Source organism: Blennius ocellaris (assembly GCF_963422515.1).
Source record: "Blennius ocellaris genome assembly, chromosome: 1".
Taxonomy (NCBI): domain Eukaryota; kingdom Metazoa; phylum Chordata; class Actinopteri; order Blenniiformes; family Blenniidae; genus Blennius; species Blennius ocellaris.
In genome coordinates this window covers 26,123,539-26,139,554 of record NC_137650.1, presented here as the reverse complement: position 1 = coordinate 26,139,554, position 16,016 = coordinate 26,123,539, and the positions used below count along the sequence as shown (strand labels likewise).

At 40.2% G+C, this 16,016-nt stretch overlaps 1 protein-coding gene across 1 annotated transcript in view; it reads left to right on the top strand.

The window, feature by feature from the left end:
- mettl15 (methyltransferase 15, mitochondrial 12S rRNA N4-cytidine) overlaps positions 1-15,438 on the top strand; it is a 49,577-nt gene extending 34,139 nt beyond the window's left edge. Inside the window, exons 3-5 of the mRNA XM_080501205.1 lie at positions 5,178-5,369; positions 8,227-8,405; positions 14,715-15,438. Coding sequence (XP_080357331.1) covers positions 5,178-5,369; positions 8,227-8,405; positions 14,715-15,148 — 805 coding nt within the window. The 3' untranslated portion in view covers positions 15,149-15,438. The remainder of the gene's footprint in view (positions 1-5,177; positions 5,370-8,226; positions 8,406-14,714) is intronic.
- Positions 15,439-16,016: the final 578 nt, after the last annotated feature.

The following is a 16,016-nucleotide window of genomic DNA, read 5'->3' as shown; positions in this document are numbered from 1 at the left end:
ATTTTAGAAGTGGACTCCTGCTATTAAACCACTATATAACTCTGGTTCTATAGTTCTTTGGCCCCCGCTCCTCCTGCTACCGTTGTCAGTAGTTGTGCAGCTCCACCGGAGCTTGTAGTCCGTGATTGTTGTGGTTATTAGGCGACACCCCACACCCCGGGGTGTTGAACGGCACAAGCCAGGGTTTTAAACACCGAATATACCGAAATGGGCAAAATGACGTTGGTAGATTTTCGGAAATTTCGGTGTCTGTAAAATTTTTGGTTTATCACCCAGGCCATATAACAAGAGTTTATGTCATAGTTTTTTATTTATTTCAGTCTGGTGGATTGAAGTGGTTCTCCTGATTGTTGACTTAGACTCCACATTGGTCCTTTATTCTTATCAACAGAATATCCTCGTGATTTTATCTGCAAAGCTTTCGGAAGTCGTTGGGGCGTGTGCTTTGGGAAAATCCTGCTCAGCGTCAGGCCAATGCACTGAGATGCCAGAAGAACCCCCCCCCCCCCCCCCCAAAAAAAAAAAAGAAAATACATGATGTCGAGGTTGTACGGTGCTACAACTAAAAATAGCATAGATCTCTTAAGCAATTATGAGCCCACACTTGAACCTCAGCACATACACCACTGAAACTTGTCCTCTTTAATAATATAAGACCTTACATAAGACATTTATATCTCCAACTCTGTGTCTATGCCACATAAAGAAGTTAATAATTTAAAAATGTTATGTAACTGTTTTGCATATTTTTAAATCCTTCAGTAGCTCACAAAAAAAAAACATGTTGTACAAGAAGTTGCAGTGTGTAGTGGAAGGTATGTTCATCACCTGAAGTGGGCGGGCACTCACTTGAGAAAATTTCAATTTCTAATAATTAAATGGTGAATTTGAGGATCAATATGATAGGAATGCAACTTTGGTTAGCACGCAAGAACTGCGAGGGTTCCACAGTAGGTAGCTATGAGACTGTGACCTTAAAATATACTCAAGACTTCAAATCATCACATGTGCAGAAAAGATAATGCGACAAAGAATTAATAGGTTTTATTTGTGATTTAATGTTGCATCAGCGTTGTTAGAGCCCGATTTGTACCGGCGACTCAAAATGTAACAACAACCCATATCGTTAGAAAATATAATGTAATAAAACCCAAAATGTAATAACTGGTCGATAATGTAACATAAAGTTTGAGCCATGAACTTAATAACTTTTCAGTATTGCATTATAGGGCATTGAACTTTTCCTACTTCAATTCGAATAACACTGACAGATTGAGGAAAGTTTGGACTATTTGTGTGTATATCAATATAATGTTTATGGCATTTATGTATGATCGCTGTTGCTCAAGTCATTTATAGTCTTCAATTCTCTATAATCTGGAATTTATTTGTCCAATCATTGGTACAAAATAATGCATAAGCATTAAACAGATCGCATTCATTTTCTTGTTAAATCTTTTTACAATATAGGCCAGTTATGACATTTTGAGTTTTATATCTGTTTTCTTAATTACATTCAGGCTCACAACTCACAACTTACAAAATCGACTAGTTATTACATTTTGGATTTTATTACATTGTACGTGTAACAATTTGGGTCACAGTTACATTTCGGGTTATTGTTACATATCAAAACATACATTATTGAAATTGGTGTTTAGTGGACAGGACTGACAATATTACTACATAATAAAAAGATCTGTGACATGATTAGGAAATACCGGATACAGGATAAACTGAACTAAAACTATCAATCATTTAGACCTTTTTTTTAGACTTTTGCTTCTCATCTCCATAAAGATGAGAATAAAATGAAATTAGGATCATATTCAAAACATTTTTCTGATCTGAACCCATTGGGGTCTGACAGGGGTACATATTTTTTGCAAGGATTCGAAGAATAACACAAAGAACTAAAATAATAAAATTGCACTGCAACTTTGAAATATGGCCAAATGTAAAAACTGGAGACTGTGGGTAGAACGCTCCTGAAGAGGCAGAAACAAAAAGCGATTGTGCAGGTGATGAGGGAAAACAACAAAGCCTTTACTATAGATTTTTCAGCAAATTAATCACTGTGCAGGATAGTGAATTACAACAGCAAGGCAGAGGAAGGCCCTGGCAGCGTGGGTGAAGTCCTCCCTTGGCATTTTGTCCTCGGTGGGCTTTGAAATAAAGGGCCTGCCAATTTGTGTTCTTTCCGACAATGGCCCCAGTTAATCTTAAAGTAGGTGGAGTAAATGCAATGTACATTGAAAGAAAGGCCAAGTTTAAAGTTGAGTAACGCAGTAGGGTATAGACCGAGCAGACTATTTTATATTCCAAGAAAAGAAGGCTCGTCTGAAGGCGTCAGTCACTAAAACTCTGCCATTAGTCAGTATCAACAGAACCGTCAAGATCACGTCAACACCATAGTTAGCCACGGCTCCGATGAAGTGAAGTAACACAGACTGCTGCTGCAAACAATAGGTTGATTTATACCAATATCATGATGAGACACTGTTAATGCCTCATTGCAGAAGTTCCAAGTGCAAGTTAACTTCTGAGGATATTCAACAAAATTGCTTAAATTTGTGCCAAATACAGTCAAAAAAGTAAATCCATCCATCATTGCACCCATCCATCCACCCTCTATACTCACTTTTTTGAAGGGTTGCGGAGGTTGGAGTCTTTGTCAGCTGACATTATGTAAAGGGCAAAGTACATTCTGTACACCTTTTCATCACATCGCTAACACAAAGAGGCAATCATTCAATACCTTCACACCCACGGCCGCACTGGAGTCACTAATTAACCCAACAGGAAAGTCTTTGTACTGCTTGAATGAGCCGCGTTGCTTGAAGAGAAAACCCACGCTGGCACAAAGGAAACATGCAAACTCTATATTCGTAATAACAGGCCTGGCATGCAAACATGGTCTGTTGTGTGTTTGCTTGCTAAGCACTGCCATCACCTTTCGGTCGTGCCAGCTCATCACACTATGCCAACGTGTGTCTGTATAAGAAGATCATTTTGCAGGGTTTGATATTTAGAATGAGCTCAACCCACATCAAGACTACAATTGAACTCTGAGTACTCTTCAGAACTCTGATCCGATTGTCACAAGGGCAACGAGCAAAAATGAACAGTTTTTGATGAGCAGGGAGTCCATTTCATGGTTTATCTTACACATGGTAGGCATACACTAAAATCAACAGGCCTTCTCCTCCAGATGGAGGTTTATGTGTTGGGAGCAGTGACTCAGTCTGAGGACAGGTTGCAAGTTGCTTCAAAGATGGCGAGAGATCAGATTTAACGAGCCATTAGGAAGTGCATTGCCTCCATTTGAGGAGAGAGAGATTTTGATTCAACGCAGCCAGACAGTGTTCGCTGATATTATGGCTTGGTTTAAACACATGAGAGTTAATTATACAATAGAACAATAGCATAAAAATAACAAAATATGCTTTTCTTTATGGTGAAGATTGCCTGCAATATCAATCAGTTAAAGGCCAATACCTATTTGGTCATTTGGTCAATTCCTAAAAATAAAAAGATTAAAAAGGGAAATTTTATAAAGGACATGCCAAATATTAAGCATAGATTTGACATTCTTACTTGGAAATGTAAAGAAAACCAAACCAAATGGAACTTTTTTTCCACATTTTGTCACATTTAAACCATAAATATAAATGTATGTAAGGCTTTTTGGGTTATGTCTCTACCAGCACATCTGGAAACAGTGCAAATAATAAATCTGTACTTTAGTGGTAAGCTCCACAGATTGTGAACAGAACCATGAATACATAACACAAGCGTGCCACTATTAATGCCTGGTGACACGGTGGTGTCGTGGTCATCGCCTCACATTGAGTCCATGTTGTACAGTCAGCTGAGTTTGAGCCTGCTGAAACCCTGAGTGGGATAAATCCGTTTAAAAGGACATAAAATGCAGGTAGATGTTGGTATGCTCGGAAACCAAAAAAAAAAGAAAAAAATGCAGCTAATTAAATGTTCGGAATCCCAACGAATGTGCTTTTATTTGTTTCTGAGATATCAAAGGTGAGTTAGGATTTTTCTCAGGCATTTGGCCACAGCGAATGTTTTTATCATCCCTGAGTCGTGACATGTATCACTCAGCGGAGGTTGGTCTCTCACTGAGATATAAAGCCCTGTGACTTCAGCTTTTACACTCAAGCGCTGCACTAAGGCACTTTGTGGCTGTGGGTATGCACACTGCAAAATCTTCTTTTTCACCATTGCCGTTTTCTAAATACGACCATTGAGTTTTTCCAGATTGCCTTTGTGAAGAGGCAATTTTTTTGTTGTTGTTTTTTTTTTTTAAACTTAAAATCAGGTTTTCTATGTAAGCTGCTGTCGAAGGATGCTACAGAAGACCTTTTGCTCTTAACGTATAGATGCTAACTCCTGTTGCTCTCTTCTGCCATCATCCTTGTTTACACAATGTTAAAAGGTCACATGAAAAATGCATGAACGTGGCTTGAGGATCTCACCATTCGTGCATGTGGAAGCGAGTATACGGTCTAAGAAGGATCTCGATAGGCTTTCTATAGCAGTTGTTTCCTTACTACAGGGAAAATGGGGGTTATTTTCATGAGGCTCACAAGAAAGCTACTGAGATTGATGTGTTTTCACCAATGAATCACATCTCTGCCCCAACCCATTTACTTGAAATTACCCTGACCTGCGGGTAGTTAACTAGGGGTTATGTTTGGAAATTGTATGTATCTTTATGTCTGACAATTTGAAAGTGGGAGTTTGTTTATCATTCCTATTCAGCGGCTGTCGTCGCTTGAGGTTGAACGAGGTGAAAAATAAGAACAGAAAAGAAAAAAAAAGAAGCGTTTGGTGCTCACTGTCCTCACACCACACCTCAGTGGTGGCTCAGCCTCGCCGTGTTCGAGACAAGAACCAAAAGCATGTTTTCTGTTTGATCAGAAATTACTATGCAACAGTGTATTTTGTTGCTGTCGCTCGACAAACTTATCACCCAAGAAAAAAAAATGACTCTAAAGATGAAAGCGGCTGATTATAATCTCACACTGAGGTGTTATCTTTTACACTTTTTCTCTTCTGATTCTCTGCATGGCGACCAGTCCATGGAAGCCTTTTTGTGGCACACGTACAGATAGTCTAATTGCACCACCATTTTCTGGCTTTTCCCTTGTTCCCTCCAGTGGTCGTGTGAAGCCTTTGCTTGGCCGGTTCAGCGAGCTTGAAGCCCTGCTGTCTAACATGAACATTAAGCCAGGCAGCATTGATGCTGTCCTGTTGGACGCCGGCTGCTCCTCCATGCAGATGGATCAGGCGGAGAGAGGCTTCTCCCTCAGCAAGGACGGTCCCTTGGATATGAGGATGGACGGAGAAAGGTAAGAGACGTGCGCCACACAGCTGTCGGAGCGTTTGCCGGCGCTGGATAATCGAGAGCCACTGCAGTAACGTCAGAGTGAGTCAACAACAATGCGGCTACAAAGACATCTTTCTTTTCTTACTACACAACCTTCATTCTAAAAAAAAAAAGTTGAGATGATGCTCAAAGTGACAAAATATACTTGGGCACATAATAAGATATGATGATGAATGGCTGTAAGGATATAGACGCAATAAAAAAAGAAAAAGTTGAAATCGAAATCTTTAAACTTAGTTTACAAATGTGGCAGCTGTTCCACTTCTGGTTTTGCACCGAAGCTCATTTTACAATTTGAATTTTGAAAGTGCTCCTACAATAGATTCAGCAGTGACATTGTGTGTTGAGTACTGAATTAAAAGATTTACACTCCCCTTTTCAAATCTTCTCCAAAAAGAACATCATCATCCACCTGACCTTCAGATATCTCCTGGTACGGTGCCCCGCCTAAACTCTCCCCACACTCTGAGAACAACTGGCTTAATTTGTTTGCAATAAATATGTCGTGTCCAATTATGTCGCATTCTTGTCGCAATAAGAATATGAGGACATTTGAGGATTTAATGGCAGTGACGCATCCCAGAAAAGTAGAGACAGTGGCAACAAAAGAGTGGAAAAACCAGTTGTACTGATTAAAAAAAAAACACACAGAAGGAGTATTTTTCAAGTAGTTGGCCAATTAGCAATAGGTTAGTCACGACTGAGTATGAAAAGATTATTTTGGAAGGGCAAAGGTTCACCAATCTGTGAAAAACTATGTTCAAAATGATTGTAGATAAATGTTCTCCAATTAAAAATCTGAAGATTTTTTTTTTTTTTTTTATCAAACCTTGTAAAATACACAAAATATCAATAAACGGTTGTTTTTTGTTGTTGTTGGTTTTTTTTTTTAAAGTGGAGAAATCTCTATGCAGGGGCAAGGCTGAAGAATGCAGCGGTCTTCATTAATTCAAGAGAAAACTTATTATCAATGTTGGATTTGACAAAAATAATCAGTCAAGTATCTCTTCAGTTTGAACACAATTTTTTTTTCATAGCAAATGCAGAAAGGTGATTTCACATCTTGAATTTGTGTTTTTAGTTTATAACCAGCACCAAGGACTGAAGGTAGAAATTGCACAAGGTTGACACCAAAAGACAAGTGTCATATTTCATGTCATTTAATGCAACTTTTCTATTAATATCATCCTGAAAGTGATGTTTTAAATCAAGTTCAAGGACTGAAGGATTCAAGACTTTTTTTAATTGTCATACCATTGCACGTTTTTACATGTCCTGTGTCCTGGTACGAAATTGCGTTCCCCAAGGCTCGGTCAGTGCCAAAAAGATAAATAGTGAGGAATGAATTAGAATAGAATAGACGTAAAATGGAAAATAGAATGGGAAGTTATTGTAAAATAAGCACAATGGAAAATTATATTATCAATAAAAGATCATTTAAATATTGGATTATCAAAGGGAAATCCAAAAGGCCACTGGTACAGAACCAATGATCCACTCTTCTACATTTACACTTCACAGAACTTTCTCAAAGGGACCTCCTCTCTATGCACAAATCGTAACTTAGCCAGCTTCACAGCAAAACTGAAACTTTCTTACATGTTCATACTTTTGATCTAAATCAACGTGTCACAATGTGCCATAGTATAACCTTTATCAGTGCGTTGCGTGAAATGGGCTTACATTTTAAAAGTCGTGTGAAAATACATTTTGTAAAATAATTTCAGACAGTTGTTACAAAAAGGAGGCATATAATATTTTCATAAAATAAAAAACAACATCAAGGAGTGGGTTTTTTGTTTTTTTTTTTGCCTCCAGAAAGATTGGACCAAGTTTCAGTATCTTCATGACCACCTGCATAATATTGCGTAGGCCCAACATTTGCATGACTCACATGGACTTCATGTGATCATGGGCCTCAGTGAACCTCGGTCACGCTTGGCGTTGTCTCCGGTTCAACACTTCTTCTACTATGGAGGACTTATTCTGTTAGTTTCCGATCACTGCAGACCAGGATCACTGAACAAGCGCAGCAGTTTTTGGAGAGGATGAAACCGAGTCATTTATATGACAATTTGGCCCTCATCGAACTCACTCAAACCCTTCATTTTCCATTATTTCCCCCCCCTCCTTTAAACACACTTTTAGGACAAAATGTTATATGTATATCTATATTAATACCAACAAAAGCCATTGTTGTTGACTTCACTTGTTATAATGCTTTGGGTGGCATTTTTCAAACAAAGACACATTTTCATTGCTTCTATGGCTGGATTTTTTTTTACAATCATATCATTTTATGAACATGTTCTGATATGCTCTAAAATGTAGAATTTTGCTCATATTTCATTTTGTTACAGTTTTATAAAGATAGTTTTTTCCCTCTGCAAACCAGTATTAAACGGACAGCTTCACAGATGTAATGACATGCATGAATCATTGTCATGTCCTCATCTTTTTTTAATTTCAAACAAATACATTTCACTGCAATGCTTATTGATAAAATCCCACACTTTAACCTAAAGCATGATTGTCGACATATTTAAACCCAGCTTGCTCTCTATTGTATAGTAATGTGCAGAAACGTGATGCATCTTCAATGTTTACAATGACAGTATAATGTGCAAAGCCGGCGGTTAAGATAACTCCTTTAGGAGCTGTTGCACAACCTGCATCTCTCCTCTCCTCCTCTCATAATCCTTCTATTCATAACTGTCAGCCATAAAGGTTTTCAGCTGTATCTCAGAGTTGTCAGGATTCGCCGCTGTCAGCAAGGACATGACGTCAAGCAGCTTAATTGGGCTTCTCTTTGTGCGTAGGTACCCCGACATGCCCTGCGCTGCTGACGTCGTGAATACCTTAGATCAACAGGCTCTTGCATCCATCCTCACTGCATACGGGGAAGAGAGACACGCCAGGAAAATAGCTTCAGCCATTGTGGAGGCACGCCGTGTCAACCCCATCGCCCGGACACAGCAGCTGGCCAGCGTGGTGGCAGGTTAGCTCGGCACTACCCTGATTAATTCCCCGCAGCTTCCAGGAGGCTGCAAGGGAAAATAAAACACGAGTGCAGTTATTAAGGCTGTCTCCCCCGTGGGACATATGTGTCTCAGAAAATTACGTGTTTTGTGATCTCAGTCATCATCCTGTCCCCCCCCCCCCCCCCCCCCCCCCGTTTTGGGCGTCTTTCTTCCACACCTTCCTTTGAGACGAGAGACAAAGATGAGACAAAGACAGAGATGGAGGTGGAGGTGGCTGAAACAGAACGTGGCTAATGCCTTGATAACAGTATCTCACATGCAGTCACTCATCTCTTTCCCTCCACACTGCTTCTTCGTTCCTTTTCTTTCTTTCTTTTTTTTTTTACCTGATGCAAACACACGACAAACTCATGCATGAAGCAGAGGTTGGCTTATTTGTCTTCGCACATCGTTTTTCTTTTATTATTCTTCAGAATATATGACTCCTGGATTGTGTTGCTGGATGAGTGAGACGTGTTTGCAACAGTTGCCACACAGAGCAGCATTTGCGTCAGTGTCACCCTGGGAGAACAGGTGTGAGTAAGAGCAGCTGTTTGATCTTCTTTTTTGAAGAGCAAAGCGAGTTGCCACCGATGTTGATTCAGAGCAATCCAAGAGGTCTTGATTTAAGAAAATTCCAGGGGGAGATCTGTGACCAATCGTAGCTGAAGGGAGGGAAATTTAGTCACGAGTGAGTGAGTGAGTGAGTGAGTGAGTGAGTGAGTGAGTGAGTGAGTGAGTGAGTGAGTGAGTGAGTGAGTGAGTGAGTGAGTGAGTACGAAATGGTGTTGCTGATGAGGTATGATTTCAATTGTATTTTGGACAAATAATGAAAACGTCAATATTCATTTGTACACAGAAGCACAATTTCATGAATGAACGGAGTGAATAAACAACATGGGGATTCATTGAAATAATCACAGCTCTTACATGACCTGAGGGGGGGAAAAATAGCACTTGTGCAATAACCATATGTACAATTTGCACGTTTCACACCAGCTGTGCACTTTGTATCTCGCAGCATCTCAACTGTCGATATGAGAACTTAGTCTAAAAATGAACAGATGAACCTCTTATTTTAACCACTCATGCTTGTATCAATTGTATTAATCAAAAGCAGAATAGGGGCACATGTTTAACTGTTCTTAAAGCAGCATGATGCTAAGAAATGGATCCATGCTGGACTAGCGTAATGCCTTATTGACAGGTCTACCAAATATAACTATTGATCTATTACAGCTTGTTCATAATTCAAGTGCAGAAGTAAGAACGTAAACAGGAAAGAGGGAGAATAAAACACCTGCTTTAGCGTCCTTGCAATGGCTGCTTGACTCCTTTAGGCTTTACAACATTATTTTAACTCTGTATAAATCTCCCCATGGATTAGTACTCTCGTGCATTTCTGATTGAAAATATATTAATCCCTACTTAAAAATCATCTTCAAATGCTGCTTCATTGAATGTTCCTGTGATTAAACAGAAACAAAATAAAACAGTGATGCAGCTTTCTTTTACCATGACCCAAAAATATGGCAAATATATCATTCACCAGTTATCCACCATCTGTAAAAGCAGCTGTAATACACATTTAATTTCAAGCATGATCTTTTTGCCATTCTATTGTTATTGTGTCTGTTTATGTATATTTGTTGATTTTAATTTCTATATCAAAGCACCAAAAAACAACCAAACAAGAGCATTAGCCAAACATGTTGAATTCCCCAATAAGAAAACCTGAAAGAAATGTCATCTTTATTCTAAATCCAATAAGAATTCATGGCCATCATTTGGTTTTAAGTATTTCAGTTTAAAAACGGCTTGAAGCAACTGTTGCCAAACCTTTTATGATAGAACACTGATACTGAATGATCAAAACAAATTGACTTTATAAGTCATATGAAAACTACATGTGACAACTTATGATTGAAATTTTATGAAGCAAATCATGATACAAACATGTAGGGGGGAAAAAAACATGTTCTTTAACGGTATTTTGATCTGATAAAATTCACAAAATTGTTGTGAATTAATTCCATTCTGGCCTCTGACAACCCAAATGGAATGGACTGGTCTGCAACTTATTTTGTGTCTTGGCCCATCATTTGGAAAACTGTGGTTTTGAGTGATGGCCCGAATCGACAGAATACAATGCACGCTCATACAAAATAGTTCAGCATGACTCCTTAAAAATAATTGAGTACGACAGTGCAAAATGTCCCGTGTTTACATCCTGAAGTTACAGTAGACCTTCAGTATCTCTCTAACAGCTTCTCGCTTGGATGCCGAAGGTCCTGATTTGGAAGTGAAACTTAAATTAAAATTTAACTGGAACAGTCTGAGTGCTGAACTGACGTGACCTGATCAGCTGGTGGCTCTGCAAAGAGCCGCCGAGACACTCGTCCATCTGTGATAATTCAGCCATGTTACAGAGCGATGCTTTTTTTGTTTCTCAACAATCTTTGGCTGAGTTCCAATAGCAGATTTACACCAAAACCAGTTTTCTTACCAGCTTGCAGGAAAACAAAATTACAACAACAGTAAAGTTTCAATGGACGCTGTCATCAGGTGAAACAGTGGATTTAATTTAATTTGACATTACTTAGGTTAAGATTTAATGCTTTTTCTGTTTGTCTGTTTATACAGGGTTAATTCATGAGTACTCAGGGCAGCTGTGGCTCGGTTTGTAAAGCAGGTTTCTAATGTTTGAGCCCCCATCAAGAAAGTGAAGAACAATTATCTCTCCATGGAGGTGGATTCCTTTGCGTGGCAGTCTTTACCACCGCCGTGTGTGAATGGGTTAATGTGACTACTGTGTAAAAGCACTTCCAGACTGCTGAAGCAGTGAAAAATGCTCCATGTCAGTGAAGCATATTTAACAGTGTTCATTACAAAGCAGGAGATTAATGTGACATTCATGTTGTTGTTTTTTTTGTTTTTTTGTTATTATTATTATTGTTGAATTACTTATTAAGTTTAAACAGGAGCAACTTTTCATTATTACCTCAAGTTTCTAATATTTTTATCTGTGGTGGGGTTTTGTGTGTGTGTGTGTGTGGGGGGGGGGGGGGGGGGGGGGCACAATGCTGATTGCATGAAGGAGCTCAAAACGTCTCTTCACCATAAACTCTATTAATCAGGCATAACTTTTTTTTTTTTTATGTTGACCAATAACTGACACATCAGCGCTTGTGTTTTAAAATAGATCGGTTGAATTGATGCTAACACATGCTGAGCAGATGTTTCATGAATGGTGGTGATTCCTAAAATGGAACATAAGGTGGCTTTGGAGTTTCTCTACCCCCACCATGAGTGGGGGTAGAGAAGAGATGGATCACTCGTAGAGAAAGAGAGAGAGTGAGACTACATGCAAACTCCACAAGGGTTCAAACAGGGTGTGTTCGTGCAGGGACGAGAGAGTGGACTATAGGTTACTCAGAGACATGGTTTGTGGTCTTGATTGTACAAATATGGCATTGCTTGTCATCGTGTGTGCTGTTGAAGTTGTCTAACATTGGCCTGTTCTCATTTATACTCTTCTTGATTCCTACAGACAGTTATTGACACAAACGATCAAGAGTTTAGATTTGTAATCCTATTAACACTCCAGACGTTTCTGTCACTTTCTATTCCATAAGCAGTGTAATAGCCGAGGCTGAGAGGGTGGAGGAAAACCCCACCCAGTCCTCAACGTGGTTGCTGTGTCGAGCTGTTCCAAAGCCAAAGTGTCCTTGAGCAGAACATTGAAAGTCACGCTTCTTCTGACGGAGGGCGAACTTCTTTGCGTAGCAGCTCGAGTGTGGATTTGACCGACGGGGTAAATCACCATCAGACTGTCGGTAAAGATGGGCTCGAGAACTAAAATCCATTCACCAGTTACATTCATACATTGGTAGTCAACTATTCAGTCGCTTCCTCGGTGACGGAGAAGCACGAAAACCCCTGCTGATGTTCAAACAACATGCTGAGAAATGAGACACAAGACAAATGCAGAGTGCAAATGAGCCATGTGACGTTAATTCTGCATTGTGTTGCCATTCCTCCTTAACTACCCGAAATCTCCTTTATGTACACATCTTAATCTCTCCTTTCCTCCACGGATCAGTCTGTAGGACCTTTGAAAGATGAATTAGAGAGAGAGTAGAGGGCTTGGCGAGACCAGACCAGGGCTGGTTCTTGCTGTGCAGGCATTGTATCGATTGCAGTGTGAGTCACACCTTAGGCTGTTTAGTGCAGGAGGAGAGAAATGCCACATCACTCTCCTCTCTCTCCATTCAGTGCAGTTTCTCTTCGGGCCTGTGTCAGTGTCTAATTGTCTCTTGTTTGATGTGTTTGAGTTGGTAGACCCCACAAACTCATCATGCGTTCCTGGAACCGGAATGCTTCCTTCATGCACAGCTAATTCTGCGGGTTTTTTTTACCGAAATCCTGATGCACACTGCACTGGTTTTGCTCCTTTTAAAGTTTCTCCGAAGCACGCCCTGCATGTCTGCACTGACTAACACATTTGTCTGCATGGCACATTGATATTTCACATATGCACATGTGGATTGGAGAAAAGGCCTCTTCTGTAGTCCAAATACGGCGTAGAGGTGAAACGACTGACATGAAAAATTGTCTACAGGTGCAAATCATTCACAAGTATTAAAAAAGAAGCCAATGGTGGAGAGACAAGCTGACACGCTTATTCTTTATAAAGAAACCAGATGACGAATTGGGACCCAAGCGGGGAGCAATATCGAGAACAACCACAATATTTTGAAGAGTAATCCTAGCCGGGATGGAGGCGATTTTTTTTTTTTTGCCCACGAATTCAACTTGGTCTTGGCATTCTGTGAACTCTGAGATCAAGAGAAGCATTTGGCGCCTCTTTACTTCAGTATTTTAGCGACACATGAGCCATATCAACACCATCTCCACCCTCCATCTGCTCCACACGGAGCCTCTGACGGACCTGTCGCTTAGCAGTGCTGCAGCTCCCTCCGCTGCTCGGCTCTCAGTGGCTTTGTCTATATGTTTCAGCAAATTGTGTGTTACTGTTTTTTTTATTTTTTGTTATTATTTTTTTTAATTTACCTAATTACTTCACTCATATTGGCAATAAACATCAGTTTTGCTGGGCTGATTCTCTGCGAAGCACAAAGTCCACGTGAAGGTCCAAGACAGGTGGTTTTTGTTTCCATTTCAAAAGACTTTTCATTCAAGAGGCTCAGTTTTTCTTCTGGCCACTGGAGCTGTCCGGCTTTTCCAAACTTGCTAGTGTTATTCACACATTTATAACACCTGTTTGCTCTTGAGGTCATACAGCATAGGGCTTGTCAGGTCAAACAACAGTCTTGAGAGTCACAGGAATGGAGGTGTGTATTGGTGGTATAGAAACTGGTAAGTGGTTTGGTAGGAAGCCACTTTTTTTATAGATTTTTTTTTTTTTTCTTCTGGTTCAGAGGAAATTGTGTCTTTACTGTGTGCATTTCTGGACATTGATGTGGCGTCTCTTTTTCTCGACATGTATTTAACTGGACAGGTGTACATGTCCTTTATCAGTATCTTCCAACGCTGTGAATCACCTGGCTTTTAATATTGATGCTTATGGTTGACTACATTTCACAGCAAAGGTAATAAGTTAAGCGGAATCCCCTCACGACTCTTTTCGGAGTCCCGCGAAACAGTGACACGCCTGACACGTTGAAAAACGTGCCTCCACGACCGTACTTTCCAGACGGCTCATCCTCCTCAGATGGATGCATCCGCTCCCGCCTCCACAATATAGATGTTTGCATGAAATCTTAAATTGCATCAAGCTTGAGGGGATCAGATTCTCCCTTCGGGGTTCCTTGAAAAATTTGCTAGTTTGGTTGTCTTAGGGATAGGGATGGATTTGGATGGGGGTTTTTTTTCCTCTTATGTTAATACTGGCCACTGATGAGGCTCCTCAGGTCCTCCTGTCGGAATCAGGCAGTTATAGCCTCTGGACATGCAGGGACGTCGTTCTGCTGGACGACTTTCTCCTGAATGGAGAGTTTCCAGGAAGTTCTGGCAGAGTGCAGCATTGACTAATTTGACACCAGCCTCAGCGTCTTCCTTGGTGTGATTTTGTAATCTGTAATAATATTATAATATTATTTTTTTTACAGTTTTTTTTGTTAAAAAACGGGGGGGGGGGGGGGGGATAGTTGTGAGTTATTGTTGCAATACAATTTGGACAATAATTAAAAATGGAATAATGTGATCATTAGGCTTATTTGCATCTTTTACAAGACTCACTCATCGGGACTGTTTCTCATTTCTAGGCTCGTTCCCTGCTGCGGTCGTTCACGCTCGCAAAGACCGGCTCCAGCGTCCAGCTCACGTGGCCACAAAGACTTTCCAAGCCCTGCGCATCTTCGTGAACGACGAGCTGAATGAGCTGCACGCGGGCCTCTGCGCCGCCCGGGCGCTGCTGAAAGCCGCAGGGCGTCTCTGTGTAATCACCTTTCACTCGCTGGAGGACAGACTGGTCAAGCGTTTTCTGCAGGGAGAGGACTTATCTAATCTGGATCAGTACCACTTCAACCCAAGGAAGCAGCGCTCCAAGAAGGAGAAAAAGCTGGCAGGTGATGAAAGAGACGGCGGAAATAAAGTTTGGGTTCCTCTCCGGAGGAAGGTGATCATCCCCGAAAAGGAAGACGTGAGAGAGAACCCCAGAGGACGCTCCGCCAAACTCAGGGCCGTGCTCAGACACTAACTGAGCAACATCAGTTATGTCATCAAAGAAAGACTCAATTTTTGCAGTGTTTTGATGTCTAAGTGGTTGATTTGTGTCAACAAAAGCTGTCACAGCACTGAAAACTGGATTTCTAAACATTTGAATATATGAGTTGCTAAAACATTCAAGAGAAGACAAACACTGAATAACACAGGTTTTTATTGTCGTTGCCTGAACTTAATTTTGACAATCTCAAGCTCATAACGCCTCAGGATACACTTTGTCCTACGCTGCTATCCATAATGTCGCCTTTTTTTAATTTTTCGATTATTGGCATCATTGCTTTTTGGGCATTCGTACCAGCAACAACGCCGAATGTCGAATCTCGTAGGAAAAATTTTAAATTGCGTGACTCAATCGTATAAGCATATATAATGTCACATGAAGATGGTTTATCTTTGGCAATGCCATGTTGTGACCATGTGAAGAAACATTTCACAGCAGGATTTAGCAAAATCAGTAAACATATGTTTCATCACAGCTCCATCTCCTCCCTTTCTGCAGTTTTTTTTTTTTTTTTAACATATATAGCAGAGAAAACAAGTGAGCAATCAAAGGCAGAGTGACGCACGTGTGAGCACACAGGTGTACTTGCACACAATAGTGCACAAGCTCTGCATAGAAACGCCGCCGAAGCAGAAACCAAGCTTAACTCTGTTTAGAGTCATGAAAGCGAGGATGAGATCATAGGTATGTTGGTCAAACTTTAAGGTTTTACCTGGAAAAAAAACCCCAAAAAACTAACTAAAAACATTGAAATATTTTTGTACCTTTACTAAAATTGAATGGCTTCTTTGGTCTTTGTTGCTTGTGTGTTGTTTACTTTTTGCATGATGAAATGTGCACG